At 38.7% G+C, this 18,832-nt stretch overlaps 1 protein-coding gene across 1 annotated transcript in view; it reads left to right on the top strand.

Annotated features, from left to right (window-relative positions):
- kcnh6b (potassium voltage-gated channel, subfamily H (eag-related), member 6b) overlaps positions 1-18,832 on the top strand; it is a 28,202-nt gene that overhangs the window by 3,079 nt on the left and 6,291 nt on the right. The window contains exons 3-9 of the mRNA XM_058793129.1: positions 1,778-2,203; positions 4,931-5,327; positions 6,718-6,917; positions 7,028-7,280; positions 7,404-7,597; positions 8,512-8,608; positions 17,994-18,272. Coding sequence (XP_058649112.1) covers positions 1,778-2,203; positions 4,931-5,327; positions 6,718-6,917; positions 7,028-7,280; positions 7,404-7,597; positions 8,512-8,608; positions 17,994-18,272 — 1,846 coding nt within the window. The remainder of the gene's footprint in view (positions 1-1,777; positions 2,204-4,930; positions 5,328-6,717; positions 6,918-7,027; positions 7,281-7,403; positions 7,598-8,511; positions 8,609-17,993; positions 18,273-18,832) is intronic.

The raw sequence follows: 18,832 nt of genomic DNA, 5'->3' as shown, positions 1-18,832 counted from the left end.
AAGAAAATGTTTTTTTGTATTTATTTAGAAATACGTTTGATAATAGTTGGGTAAATGTATACTGGGATTGAAGCGATGTGGCTTGATAAACGTTTTATTGCCAGTATAAAGACTGATAATGGCTGAATAAAAACAAAAGAATAATGATAAAAGAATAATAAGGGTGAAAGGTTCTGTTTCCTTAAACTAGTTTGTCATGCATATCTTTATTTCAACACATTTACAGGTAAATCCTAGTATTTTAAATTTGTGATTAATCATGATTACTCAGTCCATGACTGTGATTAACGCGAATAATTTTTTTAATCGATTGACAGTACTAATAAAAATACAGTATAAGTATAACCACAAATGATTTTGTTTGTGTTTGATTGATCATTACATTTTTTTGTGTGAAAACTTCCAGCTATTGTAATGTTATAAAAAATTCAGGTCCTCTCACATCCAAAAGTTAAAAAAAAAAAATAAAAAAGGAAAAAAAAGTCATACTGACAGCTTGAAAGTGGGTGTTTGAATAATCATGGAAGGTGTCACATGGAAAAAAATGTGGCCAAAAACTTGTGGAAAGATCGTTAGGACAGAGACATGAACCCTGTGCTATGCCAAAAATCCATAACCCCTCTGGCCCTTGATCCAAAACTGTGTTGTGTCATTATACACGCCACATGTTGTTTTGATGGTTATTTCGTGAAACCTTAATGTGCCAGTCTACCCAAACTAAGCACCTTACCCTAATCATCGCTTATTTTCATCTCTGTTTTCAAAAACAACATAAACCAGTCACATTCCCAAGTGTTCAGTTGACTATTTCACCACTTTTTTGAGGTTAGCCTGCTGTCATAGCTTGGGGGAGCTTCATCTGATCTGATCTGCACATGAATAGATAGTAAGTTTTCCTTTTTCCCATTGTTGAAAAATTGAAGTTAATTTATGTAATTTTATTCCATGTCAGTTCAGTTTAATCCACCAGTGCAAGGGTTGGACAATAACCTCTATGACCTTCTTTTAATGCCAACTTTAAGGATTTAAAAGCAGAAGTGTGAAGTTTAGAATTTTATGAAAGCATTTCTTCTGTTAAAACTGTATTATTTGAGCTGAAAACTGTTTACAAATCTAACTTTTCAATCTTTTTAAAGCTACACTATGTGACTTATACTCCTCTGCATGTATGTATGCAATTTCCTGCAAAATCTGTCCAGACCATGTATTAGGTTCCAATAGTGTTAAGGTGTGGTCACATTTGTGAAATTTCACGGGCAAAAAAAAAAAAAAAAAAAACTGTTCATTTTCCATTATCAGTAGTGTAGTGATTAATGAAGCACTGCTCAAACTAGCCACTTTCTGTTGGTCAGCGCGGCAATTTTGCATGACCGACTTGAGCGAAATCTGCATGGGGAACTTTTTTCTGCCCTTGTGTGAAACTCCCAATCGCACGGATTCCTAGTGACATAAATGGAATTTGCCCCTAAATGTTGCAGAACAGCAGTAAATCATGTCCACATCCACTGAATTGGCTCTATGACTCTCTCTCCTCTCCACTTGTAGCTGAGAGCCCCCCCCACACACATGATTGTTAAGCACTTTGGGTGTAAATGCATCATTCATTCATGTCATGTGGCTATACCTCATATATTCCTTTAAAAACACATATCAGCTTAGACTCCATGAAATCCCAGCTGATTCTTTCTTGTTTAGCTTAGAGCAAAAGCACCTAACTTATCTCCATTTGTTATAAATTCTTGCTAATCATCTTGTAATCATCTCTTTCCATGCCCAGGTACTGTCTCTAGGTGCCGATGTTTTGCCCGAGTACAAGCTCCAGGCTCCAGACGTCCACAAGTGGATCATGCTGCACTACAGTCCTTTCAAAGCCATGTGGGACTGGATCATTCTTCTGCTAGTGCTCTACACAGCAGTCTTCACTCCGTACACGGCTGCTTTCCTCCTCAATGAGCTGGAGCAGGAGAAGAGGCATACCTGTGGTTACACTTGTAACCCTTTAAATGTAGTAGACGTGATAGTGGATGTTATGTTCATCATAGACATCGTTATAACCTTCAGGACGACATATGTGAATCATAATGATGAGGTGGTGACCCATCCCAAGCTCATCGCCATCCACTATATCAAAGGCTGGTTTCTCATCGACATGGTGGCCGCAATTCCATTTGATCTGCTCATCTTCAGTTCTGGATCAGATGAGGTATAATGAACTACAGACCCTTCTTTAGACTATGTGGCTAGTAATATTTAGACCTTAAAGCTAGTAAATATACTCAGAATGTTCTGCTGAGATTCTCTCAAAGTTGACGACATTTTTCCAGTAACATTAATAGAATGGTCTTCCACTATAAAAATGTTAACACAAAAATTTTATTTATACAGTTACAATTCACTTTTATTTAATGTTTGTTCCATTTGTGATACCAATAAGGCTGTTCAGGATTGTGTTTGGTTGATCTTTTTAAGAGGAATTTTGTAGTATTTATCTAGAAAACAGGTACTTTTAACATTAACTTTTAATTATTAATCTCGATACAGACATTTCCCAGAATGTTATTTGCAATTTTAGCATAATTTGGTGAAATATGTAGAAATGTTATCATTTGTCTTAATTTTATCTCTGAGTATGTTCTCTCTATATATTTTTGTCGACATAATATAATTTATTGTTATGTTGTTACTCCTTTTAAACCAAGGAACTATTGCAATAATAATAATTAAAAAGGAAAATGACATCATAATATGGAAACCATATAAAGCATATAAAAAGATTTAAAAAAAAAAAATAATAATAATACATTTTTACATTTTATTTGATCAGTTTAATAGGGGTGACCCCGAATAGTCGAAGATTCGATGCTTCGATATGAGGAGCCTGATTCGACTCCCAATCTCACAGTCGAATATTCGCGGGGTGTTATGATCATGCTATTTTGGCTATATGGGGGTGCTCAATGTTTGATTTCACATATAACTATGGTTTTCTCCCGATGAGTTAATATACAGCCTATTAAGATAATGCTGTAAATAAGAATCTGAAAAGAATGAAGCTTTAAATAAATATTTGAACGTGCGTGAATACATACAACCACCCCTATAAATTTAAGTTTCACTTTCCATAATCCGTGACCGACAGAAGAGCAAGGGGCAGGGATTTAAAAACTGACACAGGCAGAGTGAAAGAACAATGATTAAAAACATTTCAGCCAGTTTATATATATTGTGTATATATTATTTATCTCGTATAAGATGCATTTGTTTGAGTTGCGCTGCAGTAAAGCGCTTCATTGTAGTACTACGGTGATTATCTCTTCAGCGCGCAGCGCCAGCAGGACAAACAACAATGCAGAATATTAATAACTATGACTGGGACCGTTGACATTATAATGAGAACACTATTATAATAAAACACTGTGAATTTTTAGAGTTTAGTTGCCGTACGTGTTTCTGCACGTTGTTGCGTGAATAACGCGTCCACAAATGGAGTTCATTCAGAGCCGCACAGACGTTCATGCATTCAGGGCATTTCGTACAGATAGCCTATAAAACGTTATGTTTTATAAATAATGAAGCGTATTCTATATGAGAAAAATGATGAGTTAAATGAGTTAAAGTTAAAAACCTGCTATCAAATGCTTCATTCTTCTTCATTCGCCTCTGGCTTGCTCAGTTGGGGACACTTAATTTCTAGCGATTATTGTCGATTTGATTGCACAGATACTATTTAAACTAAACGGAGCTAGACAATGACATCTCTGAATTCAATAATGAAATGCCTTTAACTGAAAATTGAGTGTTTAATCTTATCATTATACATTACTGACACTCTATCCTCCAATTTGATACTGTTAAGTGCTTTGACACAATCTGTATTGTTAAAAGCGCTATATAAATAAAGATGACTTGACTTGACTTCTACTGGTCATCTTCAGCGCGCGCAGCTCAAAACAGAAATGCAGAACATTAATAACGTTATAATGAGAGCACTATTGTAAAAAATGTTGTGAATTCTTAGGTTTTCGATGACGTTTAATACTATCTTTTAATCAAAACATAAAACATTATTTTTGTATCTGCGATGCGTCCGTAACACATTTTCCCCGTGTGTTAACGTCAATAATTATGGCTGTCGAATGTCTGACTTGAAAATCCTTAGTCGGGGACACCCCTACAATTTAGTAATTGTGACTTTTTATCTCACAATTCTGACTTTTTTTTCCCCTTACTACTCCGACTTTATTTACATTTTGCAATTTTGAGATTATATCTCAGAATTCTGCCTTTTTTTTCTTTCTTTTTTTTGTCAGAATTCTGAGTTTAGCTACAACTCGCAATTCTGTTTTTGAGTCTGCCGCAGAATAAAAAATAGAAGCCTAGTAGCCTAATTGTGTCTAATCTAACAATTCTGATTTTTTTTTCTGGCAATTGCAAGCTTGCAGTTCTGACTATTTCTCAGAATTGCGAATTTATATAATGAAAATTTCAAGAAAAAGGTCTGAATTGTTAGAAACTCAGAATTGCATGAAAAAAGTTGCAACTACCCCCTTTTTTATTATGTGATGAAAAAATTTTCCTTATCAAAATGACATCGTCAGGCTTTCAAGAAGTGAGCTCTTCAGGGAAAAATTAAAATGTCTTCTTCATCATTTTGTATTAAGTATTAAGTATGTTCAACTTTATCCGCATACATACAGTATAGTCATGGCAATATATAGCATATCTCAACTGCTTGATTCCTTGTATTGTTGCAAAATGTAAACTATATTATCACCCAGCTCTAATCTGCATGTATCCAACATGTATTCAAATGTATTAATTTTGCTTAATGCAATTTATTAAGTTTAATATTCATTTAAAAATTGACCATATCAGACTGAAACTTATCTAATACTATTCTTTCTTTGTCCTCCCATCATCCAATCTGCAGACGACGGCCACTCTCATTGGCCTGCTGAAGACAGCCCGTCTGCTGCGCTTGGTCCGGGTTGCCAGAAAATTAGACCGATACTCAGAGTATGGAGCTGCAGTCCTCTTCTTGCTTATGTGCACCTTTGTGCTGATTGCTCATTGGTTGGCGTGTATGTGGTATGCCATTGGTCATATGGAGAGGCCTTACATGAAGACTGGCTGGCTGGATAACCTGGCCGATCAGCTGGGGAAGCATTACAACGACAGTGATGCCAGCTCAGGACCCTCCGTTCAGGAAAAATACGTCACTGCACTCTATTTCACCTTTAGTAGTCTGACAAGCGTGGGCTTTGGGAACATCTCTCCAAACACCAACTCGGAGAAGATTTTCTCAATCTGTGTCATGCTCATTGGCTGTAAGTCACTGCATAAAGATTGTTTTCTTAGTTTAAGGCTGAAATATCTCATTTCTGTGCCACTGTCTTGAACATTCCTACTCCTTCTGGCTAGTAACATTTAGACCTGGAAAGACCTAAAAAGCTAATGTTGGTGACCTACCCGGAGATGAGGAAAATCTGAACTGTTCTCTTATAATCTTAGCCTAGTGGTCCTTTTGATTTCAGCAATAGTATTTGTTTATAGCAAAGTGGAACATATGCTGCATCTAAAATCAAATGTAGTACATGTGACCCTGGACCACAAAACCAGTCTTAAGTGTCAATTTTTCGAAATTGAGATTTATACATCATCTGAAAGCTGAACAAATATGCTTTCCATTGATGTATGGTTTGTTAGGATCTGACAATATTTGACCGATATACAACTATTTGAAAATCTGGAATCTGAGAATGCAAAAAAATCCAAATATTGACAAAATTGCCTTTAAAATTGTCCAAATGAATTAGCAATGCATATTACTAATCAGAAATGACGTTTTGATATATTTACAGTAGTAAATTAACAAAATATCTTCATGGAATATGATCTTTACTTAATATACTAATGATTTTTGGCATAAAAAAAAATCAATAATTTTGACCCATACAGTGTATTTTTGGCTATTGCTACAAATATACCCCAGCGACTTAAGACTGGTTTTGTGGTCCAGGGTCACATATGTTCTATGCATTAACACAGTCCAGCCATGCTACATTCAACATGTCAACAATGTCACGTGATCTACAATCTCAGTCAGATGCCGTCCCTGTTCTCCACTATTTACGAATACACAACCCAATCTCTTGAGAAACGTAACTATTTTACGAGGTGGCAATTTCATGTTTTTATGAAACATGTTTTTAAGAAAAATGTAAACATGAAGATCCACAAATCCTAACCCCACTTATAAACCTTATACAGTTTAGTAAAATTGTTAAAATTATATAGTTTAGTAAAATTTTAATTATTTTAATATCATTGAGATATTATTATCGTTTTTCTATTGTTCTATTTCCATTTAAAATTTAAAGTTTGAGTAATTTTGTTGTGCTTTTTAATTTTTTGTATTTATTATTTTATTTTCAGTTTTATTAGTAGTATTTATTAGTATTTATTGCACATCAAGTTTGTATTTTAGTACAAGTTCAACTAAATTTAAATAAGAAATTGTACCTTGGCTACTAGTTGAAATTTATAAAAGAAGTTTTTAAAATATATTATTTCATATACTGTACATTTTCTTTTTTCAAGTAACATTTTTTTTTTTTTTTATTGGTTTAGTTTTAATGAATTTTAATAATCCTCCTCTTACCTCCATGTCAAAAAATTGTGCTGTTGACTAAATATTCTCTATTGACTTTGTCTTAGCTCTCATGTATGCCAGCATATTTGGGAATGTCTCTGCAATAATTCAGAGGCTTTATTCGGGAACAGCGCGCTATCACACCCAGATGCTGCGGGTTAAAGAGTTCATCCGCTTCCATCAGATACCTGAAGAACTGAGGCAGAGACTGGAAGAATATTTCCAGCATGCCTGGTCCTACACCAATGGCATTGATATGAATGCAGTAGGTCACATACCTGAGCCAAAATGAGTAACTCAAATATCATTCCTGTCTATATTATAGATTAACCTGTATAACAGAAAACCAATCGTGCCTCTTTTTTCTAATTATAGGTCCTGAAAGGTTTTCCTGAGTGTTTGCAAGCTGATATTTGCTTGCATCTGAATCGTAGTCTGCTGCAGAACTGTAAGGTGTTCCGTGGGGCGAGTAAAGCGTGTCTGAGAGCTCTCGCCGTGTGCTTCAAAACCACCCACTCGCCTCCTGGAGACACCCTCTATCACCACGGCGACGTGATCAAAGCTCTCCACTTCATCTCCCGTGGTTCCATTCAAGTCTCGCAACATAACATTGTGCTGGCCATCCTGGGTGAGATTAACATTAAACCTCAGCAAACCACTGTCTGATCCACTGACTGTTTGAGGGTTTTATTTTTTAGAAGTATCGTCTTTTATAAGGCCTAATAAAAGCTACTCCCTGTTTCTCATACAGGGAAGAATGATGTCTTTGGCGAGCCTATAAATCTGTATACAGATCCTGGTCGCAGTAACGCTGATGTTACTGCACTTACCTACTGTGACCTTCACCGTATCCAAAGAGACGACCTTCTAGAGGTGCTGGACATGTACCCTGCATTTGGCGAGCGCTTTTGGAGGAACCTAGAAATCACCTTTAACCTACGAGACGTGTGTAAACCTCACATCCCACACACATTTATACATATCCCTCACTGATTCTTGAATACTGAGACAAAATAGAGCTCTATGTATCAAGAAATTGGCTTATTAATTATTCATTTGAATTAATTAATGCTAAATATGTTCAGAGGTTCAATTGAGATTGTAAAAACTGACAAATCTAACATTGACACATAATAATGAATGAACTGAGGATACAGGATGTTTTCAAACCAACTGTTAGCATGTTGGTAGCTAAGAATAAAAACCCCAAACAATTTCTTTGTGGTTTGTGAGATGGACCTGACATGTAATGATTGTGACTGTGACTGATTGTGAACCCATTACATGTAGTAATGTTTGTTTAAAATGTAATTTATAGCATCATATTAATGTACATTTTAATTCATGTGAAGTATTGAGTGTCGATCTGAAAAGGCTGGTTTAGGGGTAGTGAGTAATAATGTGATAATTTTGATCAAATTAAGAGTAAATCAAACAGAATGCATTTAGATGAAGACCATTCAAGTGTTCATCTCAGATCATGTGGATGCTTATACAGTGTGTAGGGTAATAGCATAAAGGTATGCTCAAAAACTTTTCGAGTTATCTAAAGGTGCACTATGTAGATTGTTGTTTAGATGGTGCTCTTGTCTTGGACTTATACTGACATCTATTGGTGTGGATGCAGCATTACAAAAATGTAATATCTGATTCTAGAATCCAAACCATAGAGTGCTGCATGCATAGATGGTGTATTTTTGGTTAAAGGCCTGAATGCTGCTATTTTCAAAACTCATGGAACATTTGTCACATATCTCAAGAATCACACATTCTAGTCACCATAACAAATGCCAGCTTGTGTAATTAACAAGTTCAAGCTCTTTGTACAGTAATCATTGTTTTAACTGATATGTAATCAGGCTGAACAGATGATGACCAGTGAAAATTTGGACTGTGGATACCATGTGAATGGCATACGATACCACCAAAACTCACTAGACAGACGCAACAGGCCAGGTGAGTAGAACACTCACAAACAAACAAAACTGAGCTCTATTGAGACTTCATAGGTTGTGTCCAAGCGGCAACCTCCCGTTCCCTCTCTTGAAACCACCACGGAAGTGACTAAAACTGCAATTCATCGACTGGCCGCTAGAGGCTGGCTCCAAAAGGGAGTCAGTCCCTTAGACCTCCCATGTTAAAATGCCCAACTTTACAGCAGAAAAAAAATATGTTTACAGCCTGGTACAAAAAGTGGTTTTGGTCTATATAGGTAACTTCAGGGGCTCAATTTTTTTTATAACTAAAATTATATTAAGCCTTAAGCCTTAAAGTTCTGCATAATTAAGTAACAGGTGGATTGCCGCTCTGCTCCAGAGTGTGAAACTAAGAAAACTGGCTTTAAAGATTTTTATTTGTACAGAAAATGATTAATTATAGGAAGGACACTGGAAATCTGGCAAGGTGTGTTAATGAAAATTATCTCAAACTTTTTACCACTATATTTGATTGTGCTCTGCTTTTGCACCGTCTGCAAAAAGTGAGATGTCACGCCAAGGCAAAAGGCAGCAGCTTCCACATTATATAGGGTGCTGATCACCATTTACAGAATCATTATAGTAACATCTGTAAAAAAAAATCTTGAGATCATTGGCTAGGCTATAACATCTAGTAATGTGATTCAGTTTTTTTTTTCCTGACCGTAACAACCAGACAAAAAGTTAAACATAAGTGAATACCGTTTTGCAACCAATTTATTTGCAATGTTCGCTAACATTAAAGGATGCAAGACATACTTAGCCTATTGTTTTTAAATCGGATGGAATTAAAATAGCTTAACCTATGAGAACGACTTGTGGATTGATGTGGACGCCAGCAGGGATAATGCTCCGAATGATTGGGAATTAAACATCTCCGATGACGTACATTGCAATGGGATTTTATCGATTTACAAGAAAAGGAAGGAAAAGTATTTAATTGCGAACAGTTATTGATTTTATGTGTGATACGCTGTCATGGCGTCCTCACGTACAGAAGTGTACAGCCCCAGACTGACAGCTGGCACGGAGTGAATGATCTGCATTATAAAAAGAAAAAACTTTAAAGATGATTTACGATTAATTATTGTTGCCAAGTTATCTAGTCGTTACTTGCTTACAGTGCTTTGTTATATGGAGAAGTTTGTTAGATCGCGATCTATCTAATTTGTTTGTCTAATGAAGTGCCAACAGATGTATAAAAAGTACACAAGTCACACCGTAATTTAAACGCAGTAGACTTTAATGGACAGTAAAACAAAGGCAGAATACCGTATAACTCCAATACTGTGTATTGACGAAGGAATGCAAACAAATGCACAGCACCGTAACTTAATTTGAGCTTTTCAAAACAAAATCAAAGAGCGGTAACTGTTGTTATACTGTGTTCTGCCTTGGTTTTTTCGGGGCTTTTCTCCATGATACTTAAACACAGGCCCGGATTAACACAGTGTAGTGCTCTAGGGTGACCACATTTGAAGTGTGATTCGATACTTCTTTATATTTTTACAAAATTTCTAATAAAAAAAAAAATAGAATAAGAACAGGTAGAATAAGAAGAATAAGTTACTAATCAAAAGAAATTAGTTTCCACTACAAAGGTGGCACAGAAGAACACAAAAGTGGCATGTAGGTAAATTTACAGACATTTACAGAGGCTCAGAGGTGGCATGGATGTTTTAAATTCATAACAATGTTGTGAGATTAATGTTATAAATATAAAATTTTGAATATAGAACTATTGTTTGATTGAAATGATTTAAATAACTGAAAGGACACTTTAAACATAAAAATAAAACTGCCAGCAGGTGGCGGTAAGTCACTGATTTTTTTCACTGAATCATTCATTCAGCTGATTCGTTTGAACAGCTGATTCATTCAGGAACGAAGCAAGTGACTGTCTTTATGAGTGGGTAATTGAATCACTGCCTTGAATCACTGACTAGATTCATTTAAAAACGCAGGATCATTCATAAATGAAACACCGCTGTGTTTGAATGGAGATGCGCAGCGGCTCGGCTGTGACTGTTTGAAACTATGTTCCTTGATTAAATAGAGTAAAATCAGGCAATATTGTTAAAAGTCATACAATGTACATCACTTTATATAACTTATTGTTTATTGAGCTGTTGTATTAATTTAATATCACATTTACAAACTCCTTTAATAATCTTTAAAACCTGTTACTCACTTCAGTTCATCGCAATCTCACAAAACTCCATTATAATCAATGAAGCACTCTACACTGCACAACGAATCTCTTATTTACACCGTCTACACTTTGTTATAACGAGAGGATTTGTGAGCTTGCATAACTCAGCAATGAACAAAAGTATTTTGAGCAGTGAGTGAATTCTGATTAACATTGCATTCAAGGAATCGTGTCTGCGATACATTACTCAACGCTGCACAAACACGCAAGTAGAAATCTTTGAAGCTCCATTCAGCGCAAACACAAATAGCCTATGCTGATCGGGTTAGTTGCACAGGTGCTCCTTAATATTTTTTGATAGTCGCACACAGTAGCTACTTTTCAGTCGCACTGTATAGCCCTGGCTATGTGTCATGATATTTTCTCTTTTTTTATTTTTTTTATTTACGTTTCGCACAACCGCCAAGTCGATGCTGCCTATCCACCAAATATTCTCGACTTTGACTGGGGGGGAGGGGGCAAATACACTGTGACCTGACCTAATCGCAATTCTTTATATGCTTGCATATATTTGATATTCTCTCTGTATATTGTATCATTAACTGTTCATTTTCTATGCATCTGTATCTCTTCCAGCAAAATAATATATACAAAACATGAAAAAATATTTTAAAGGTCTTGTCATTATCGTAATCACTTGGTGCCCCCCTATTGGCTGGTGCCCAAGGCCACTCGCCCAATCCCGTCTATGGATAATCTGGCCCTGCTTAAACACATGATAAAGGAGGTCATTAATGTCCCAAAATGATCAATAACTCATTTTCGACCAAAAACAAAGTTATGGTGTTTTGTCTTTGCACAGCAGCACTGCTGTCACTATAGACGGGCGTGGTTTCAGCTCAGCTTCACCCACATCCCGCCTTTTTGCCCATTTTCGATTATCCGGGAGTGACGCACTGCCAAGATGGCGGTGGTCGACTCCGCCCACTTTAGGCATCAAAAATGCTCTTCAGAAACCTACGAGTGACGTCACTGACACTATGTCCATGTTTTTTTTTTTACAGTCTATGGTTGTGTCCAATGTTCCCTCTAAAGCCCTGTTCTAGCAGCGGCTTTTGACTTTTTCAGGGGCTGGCGATGAGGCCGCTAGTTGGCGTTCTCACTACTGGTTGCCTTCACAGCGAATCAGGTTTCTTGCCGCTAAGTACAAACATTTTGGAGGCAAAAGACTAAATATAATCTAAATTAAATCCGTACATACAAACAAAAATGAATGAGAAACAGAGCCTACTTTCTTCCATTGCGTATGTTTATCTACGGCTGAGAGGAGAACAATCACATGAGCTCTACTCTACTTCATTTGCATAAAGTTGAAGAATTCTGAACTTTGTCGACTTGCTGGACACGCCCCATCCGGTCGCCAACGGTCGCTGTCGCTCGTGATGCCGGAAATCGCCAGCTCTGCATTGAAATGAATGGGATCGTGTCGCTTTGTCGCTGCGTGTCGCTTGTAGTGTGAACAGGGCTTAAAGTGGAAATGAAGCAGTCAGTCAAGTTTACATTATTTAGGAAAATAAATTCCATTTTAATAAAAACATATATAACAAACATGACTAATGTAACCATTTTAAAGAAAAAAGGTTGTTTTGTTATAGCTTTTGGAGCAAGGGTGCCGCCATCTTGCAGTACCACCGCGTGTGACATCACAGGGTTGGTTCGCTCCAATGGCCAGTATAGTAATATAAGCATTTCTTTACATTTTGAATGTACGCTTGTTTTGAAATGGAGGAAGATGACCTTAAAAGCACTGTTGAGTCCATAATAAGTGCAATTGCCTATGAATTTGAGTCGATATGGCGATGGGACCGAGCAGTATTAGGGCTTGGAGAAGTCGTGAACCTGCTGGTTTGGGGTAAAGTGCGGATCGGAAACAATACTCGTTTACGTGGATACTCCTCAAGACTGTCATTCCGACATGCTTTTGTGTGCATTTGCTGATGAAGGCGCCAAAGAAAGCTCAATTTGTTACTCACATGCTTTTTGTGTGTGTGCGGCGTCACTGGCGCGAACAGAAATTATCTTTCTATCACAACACGTGAGTACCGCATTTAAATCTCTTTCAGAAAAGGTCTATCACAGCGTGTAAGTACCGCATTGAAATCTATTTCATGCTGTCTCATGCTTGAATGGCTTAAAACACTTTAATATTTAAACTGACAAGGCTTAAAACACGTGAGAATGATAAACTTTGAGGAAGCAGCACTGGCCCGATTGGGCATCAGGATCCTCAACTATCTCTAGCATGGCCCGCACGCGAGAACAGTTGTGCGATCACAGGGACCTGGTGCTCCGGCACCTCAGCCAGTTGGGGCTTCGGGTTAACTGGCAAAAGAGCAAGGTCTCCCCCATGCAGAGAAACTCTTTTCTCAGTATGGAGTTAGTGTGGTGGCGTCCATGCTGACAGGCCTGAGTTCCTTCAGAGGCAGAGGCTCCTGGGGCATATGGCATCCGCAGCCACAGTCTCGCCGCTCGGATTGCTTCATATGGGACCACTTCAGCACAGGTTACACTCCCGAGTCCCGAGATGGGCATGTCACCGCGGTACAGTTCATGTGACCGCTCATTTAGCCCCTGGACGGACCTTGTCCTTCTACGGGTTGAAGTACCCTTAGAACAAGTGTCTCGGCATGTCGTTGTCACGATGGATGCCTCGCTAAGATCCAAAGATGTACGATTGGAGTAGTGCTTTCTTCCCTGCAGGAAAGGTTGGAGCGTAGGCTGTCACCATCCACCTTGAAAGCACTGCTATCGTAGCACATCATGTTGCAGTGGACGGGCGGTCCCTGGGAAAGCACGATCTCATCGTCAGGTTCCTGAGGGGTGCCAGAAGGTTAAATCCTCCTAGGCCACCCCTGGTGCCCTCCTGGGATCTCTCTATCGTCCTGGCTGGACTTCAGAGGGGTCCCTTTGAGCCGCTGGACTCAGTTGAGCTGAAGTTCCTGTCTGCTAAGACAGCGCTCCTGACCGCGCTCACTTCCATCAAGAGGGTCGGGGACCTCCAAGCATTTTCGGTGAGCGCTGAGCATATGCGTGGATTGCACCCAGAGCTTTAGAAGCTCTGAGCAGCTCTTTGTCTGCCACAGAGGTCAGCAGAAAGGGAAGGCTGTCTTCAAGCAGAGGTTGGCCCACTGGATACCATCGCCTTGGCGTACCAATCTGGGGGCTCACTCCCTGCGGAGTATTGCCTCCTCCGATGCATTGGTGCACGGCGCCTCTCTGGCAGACATCTGTTGAGCTGCGGGCTGGGCAACACCGAACACCTTTGCGAGATTTTACAGTCTCCGCATTGAGCCAGTTTCTTCCCGTGTGTTGGGTAACAGGTAAGTGGTGGGAAGAGCTGGTCGGTGTCACGCTTGCTGCGCCATTCCCCCTCACCCGGGGATGCGAGCGCCTTTTTCCTCTAATTAAAGTAATTTCCGGACGGCGAACCCTGGTGGAGTTCCTCCAGCACCCCTGGCAGTCAGACTGGGCAGAGCAGTCTGACGCCAGGCCCAGTACTGGCGTTAGCTTGTCCGGGTCTCCGGTCAGCCCCTGCACTGGGCTAGGTGTCCATATGGCTTGATTCCCTTCGGGTAATCCCATATGTGTATTCTTCCACGGTAAGGTTTCCCTCTCGGTAAACCCGTGTCTTCCCTTTGACAGAGCACTCTGTCAGGCTCTGCTGACAGCTCTCCTCCCTACTCCTAGGTAGGACCTGCCTCAGAGACCAATTTCATATGTAGTACTGCCCTAGGCCTGGGTCAGTCCATATCATTATCTCCACATGTCACCTCCCTACGGGCAGGATGTGGCCTCCGTAGCGCCCTTCTCTGGAGGCTTGCTTCCCCATCGTTACTGCCGAGCTGTAACAACAAATAGGAAAGAATTGAAGTAATCTTTCGTTGAAGGTCGAAATCCCTTCTAAATTCTGTGGTGAAAGGAACAGCGGCTTGGCTATCTCCAGCAGCGATGTACTCCCTGTGGGTATCAAGGTCAGCGAATTTGTGCTGGGGTGATTTGTCTGTCACGTGCTTGCTTGTCAACATTTGCAGTGCCATAAGGTTGTGACGGGGTTCAGGTTGTGGCGCTTTCCATGGACCCCTAATGTCATCACGACATAACTCGTAGTGACCGACAGATAAGGAACGTCTCGGCTACGTATGTAATCCTCGTTTCCTGATGGAGGGAACGGAGACATTATGTCCCCATGCCACAATCATAACGACATAACGTCTCCGTTCCCTCCATCAGGGAACGAGAGTTACATACGTAACCGAGATGATCTGGAGTGTCCGTTTTCTCCCACGTGTGCAAATGTTACGAGTTAGAGCGCGTTTACTCTCTAATGTTAGATCTTCCATATTAAAAAAAAAATCGAGTGAAACATTTTTCTACAAATGAAATATGAAAGCAAATAAGAGATGATTATGACGCTATATTTTCTGTATGTGTTTTGTATGCAGCTCATGGTATTTTTTTAACAATAAAGGATGTTTATGACTGTTTCAAATGTGGCTCGATGCTAATTGTACTTCTATTTATATTTCAAGATGTTTTCTTGTAAAGCATTATAGATAGTTTGTGTTTCTGGCGTAGAACCAAACTTGATTTAGCTATATTAATTTAATGCTGTAGATTGAGCAGCAGACGATGTTAAATCCATATATGAGATACATACAGTATCTGAGGAAAAACGCATTGTTGGTCGGCGCCACCTAGCGTGTAGGCGTGAATTAGCAGAAGGTGAACATTCGTTTCGCGCTCGGTGTAAAAGCACCGTTCGTCGGCGATTTGCCTCGCTTTTTCACATCGCGTCCAGTGTGAAACGGCCTAAGCTGCGTATGCACGCGGCCGCGCACTTCTTCCACCACAGCCGCACAGAGAAATAATGTGTAGCGCACACACAAAAAATCAGTTGGTAAAGCCATTTGACTGTATTCTAGTTAAACCGAAAGAATTGCAATGCTCGGGTAAACCGCTATAGAACTGATGCCGCTATAGAGTTAGAACCGGTGAATGCGCTTTACAGGTTTCATAGAAAGTGAATGGTTGTGTCCAGTGCGCCAAATGAGTGGCTGTAGAAACCGAATACTTCAATGGTTGCGGACGAAATAGCTCAAATCGAGAGCCAACGCAATGACATGTGAAATAAAATGTCCTCATGTATTAAAGAAGAGTGGCTTGATTAAGTGCTGGAAATAGCGGATGATGGTCACAGAACGGTAAAGTGAAAGTGACGTGTGGCCAAGTATGGTAACCTATACTCAGAATTTGTGCTCTGCATTTATCCCATCCAAAGTGCACACACACAGCAGTGAACACACACACACACACACCCCAAGAACACACCCATTGGGCGGCACCCGGGGAGCAGTTAGGGGTTGGGTGCCTTGTTCAAGGGCACCTCAGTTGTGGTATTGAGGGTGGAGAGAGAGCGCTGGACATTCACTCTCCCCACCTACAATCCCTGCCGGACCTGAGACTCCAACCCGCAACTTTTGGGTTACGAGTCCAATCTCTAACCATTAGGCCACGACTGGCCCTTAACAAAACTCTTCGAGACATTTACAGTCACACACACGTGTATTGTGCAAACTGTACTTTAGGGTTGTTTAGATAGCTATATAAGAATTGACCTGTTCATGTTTTTTAATTTTTAATTTTATTTATATATTTAACTTACAGATCTCAGTTTAAATGCTTCAGTTGTTTTCTATTCTCTTCTATCAGTTTAAATGCTTAAGTTGTTTTGATATTATATTATATTATGTTAGGCCTATATTATAAACCTAATATATTAATTGACCTCGTTTTTTAATGGAGTCACTTATGCGCATCAAGGCTGTATTTATTTGATCAAAATACAGAAAAAAACAAACAAAAAAACAGTAATATTGTGAACTCTTAGGCTATTGCAATTTCTAATATTGGTTTTATATTTTAGTATATTTTAAAATATAGTGTATTCCTGTAAAGCAAAGCTGAATTTTTTGCATCATTGCTCCAGTCTTCAGTGTCACATGATCCTTCAGAAATCATTCTAATATTCTGATTTATTATCAGTGTTGAAACTGTTGTGCTGCTTAATATTTTTTGGAAACTTTTTTCTTTGATTCTTTGATTAGGCTAATAAAAAGTTAAAAAGAACAGCATTAATTAAAAATATAAATATTTTCTAACAATATAAGTCTTTACTATTACTTTTTATCCATTTAACACATCCTTGCTGAATAAAAGTATTCATTAAAAATACTTAGAAATAAATGAATAAGAAAGAAAAAAGTTACTGAACCCAAACTTTTGAATAGTAGTTTATATTGTAACACAAAATTTCTATTTTGAATAAACACTGTTCTTTTTAACTTTTTAGTTCTCAAAGAATCCTGAAAAATTTCACAGGTCCCCAAAAATATTAAGCAGCACAACTTTTTCCAATATTGATTACAAATTAGCATATTAGAATGATTTCTGAAGGATCACGTGACACTGAAAATTCAGCTTTGCTTCACAGGAATAAATTATATTTTAAAGTATATTAAAATAGAAAACTTTTATTTTAAATTGCAATAATATTTCACAATATTATTTTGTGATACAGATACAGCCTTGATTAGCCTAAGAAACTTTAAAAAATGTACTGATCCCAAGCTTTTGAATGGCAGTGTATTGTACTGTAAAAATGTTTTCTCAGATAACCTAAAATGTACATAATTTAGTTACATCAAGGGTCAAATCAAATATAAATAGCACATTAAAGTTAAAAGTTGCACACTTTTTTTGTGTGCGCGCTGTACAGGACTGGTATGAAGAATGTTTTTGCACAGGTGGCCAAAATGTCTGCCCAATAGAGAGTCTTGCTCAGCAAGAAAAAAAAAATTAGAGAGAACATTGGTTGTGTCCAGTAGTTTTTAAAGTAAAAGGACTTTGTAGCAAAAAAACATGACATTTTTCAGTTTAATTTAATTCGCAGTCCGATGTAATTCACATCTAGCCTTGTTTTTGAGTCACATGTTTGACTACAGGATGGAATAAATTTGCAGAGAACATGTTAAAGATCATGTTAAAGCCAAATCAGTCAATTTAGTTCTTAGTTTTAAAAAATGATGAATTCAGGAAATAGATCATGAGAGCACACAACTCTTTGCTTATAATTGCGCTTGTCTTGCTATTCAAGATGGAATGGACCAGAATGACTCATACCCATCTCGGATGTGTTCGGCCCTGTGTCGCCATCATTCTCCAAGCGCTCACATGCACTGGGAGGAGCTGTGTAGCTGTGGAAGCTCTACATTGCAGTCCAGTGAAAACCTCAGCAAGTCTCCCATCAGCCACTGTGAGCTGTACACCTCGGACACAGATCATCTGGACTACCCCTCTCCTGTCGTGAGACTAATACCACCGCGAGGTGCCTCTGGGGTCAGCAGAGAGCCTGGCATGCATATGGGGCATTTGGGTGGGTATACAGTATTTATTTGAATATTAGCATTAAGCTTCAAGATATACAGTATCTCACAGAAGTGAGTACACCTCTCACATTTTTGTAAATATTTTATTATATCTTTTCATGTGACAACACTGAAGAAATGACACTTTGCTACAATGTAAATTAGTGAGTGTACAGCTTGTATAACAGTGTAAATTTGCTGTCCCCTCAAAATAACTCAACATACAGTCATTAATGTCTAAACCGCTGGCCACAAAAGTGAGTACATCCCTAAGTGAAAATGTCCAAATTGGGCCCAAAGTGTCAATATTTTGTGTGGCCACCATTATTTTCCAGCACTGCCTTAACCCTCTTGGGCATGGAGTTCACCAGAGCTTCACAGGTTGCCACTGGAGTCCTCTTCCACTCCTCCATGATGACATCACGGAGCTGGTGGATGTTAGAGACCTTGCGCTCCTCCACCTTCCATTTGAAGATGCCTCACAGATGCTCAATAGAATTTAGGTCTGGCCAGTCCATCACCTTTACCCTCAGCTTCTTTAGCAAGGCAGTGATCGTCTTGAAGGTGT

The sequence above is a fragment of the Onychostoma macrolepis genome, chromosome 12, assembly GCF_012432095.1.
Source record: "Onychostoma macrolepis isolate SWU-2019 chromosome 12, ASM1243209v1, whole genome shotgun sequence".
NCBI classification, from domain to species: domain Eukaryota; kingdom Metazoa; phylum Chordata; class Actinopteri; order Cypriniformes; family Cyprinidae; genus Onychostoma; species Onychostoma macrolepis.
This window is presented reverse-complemented; position numbering and strand designations above follow the sequence as displayed.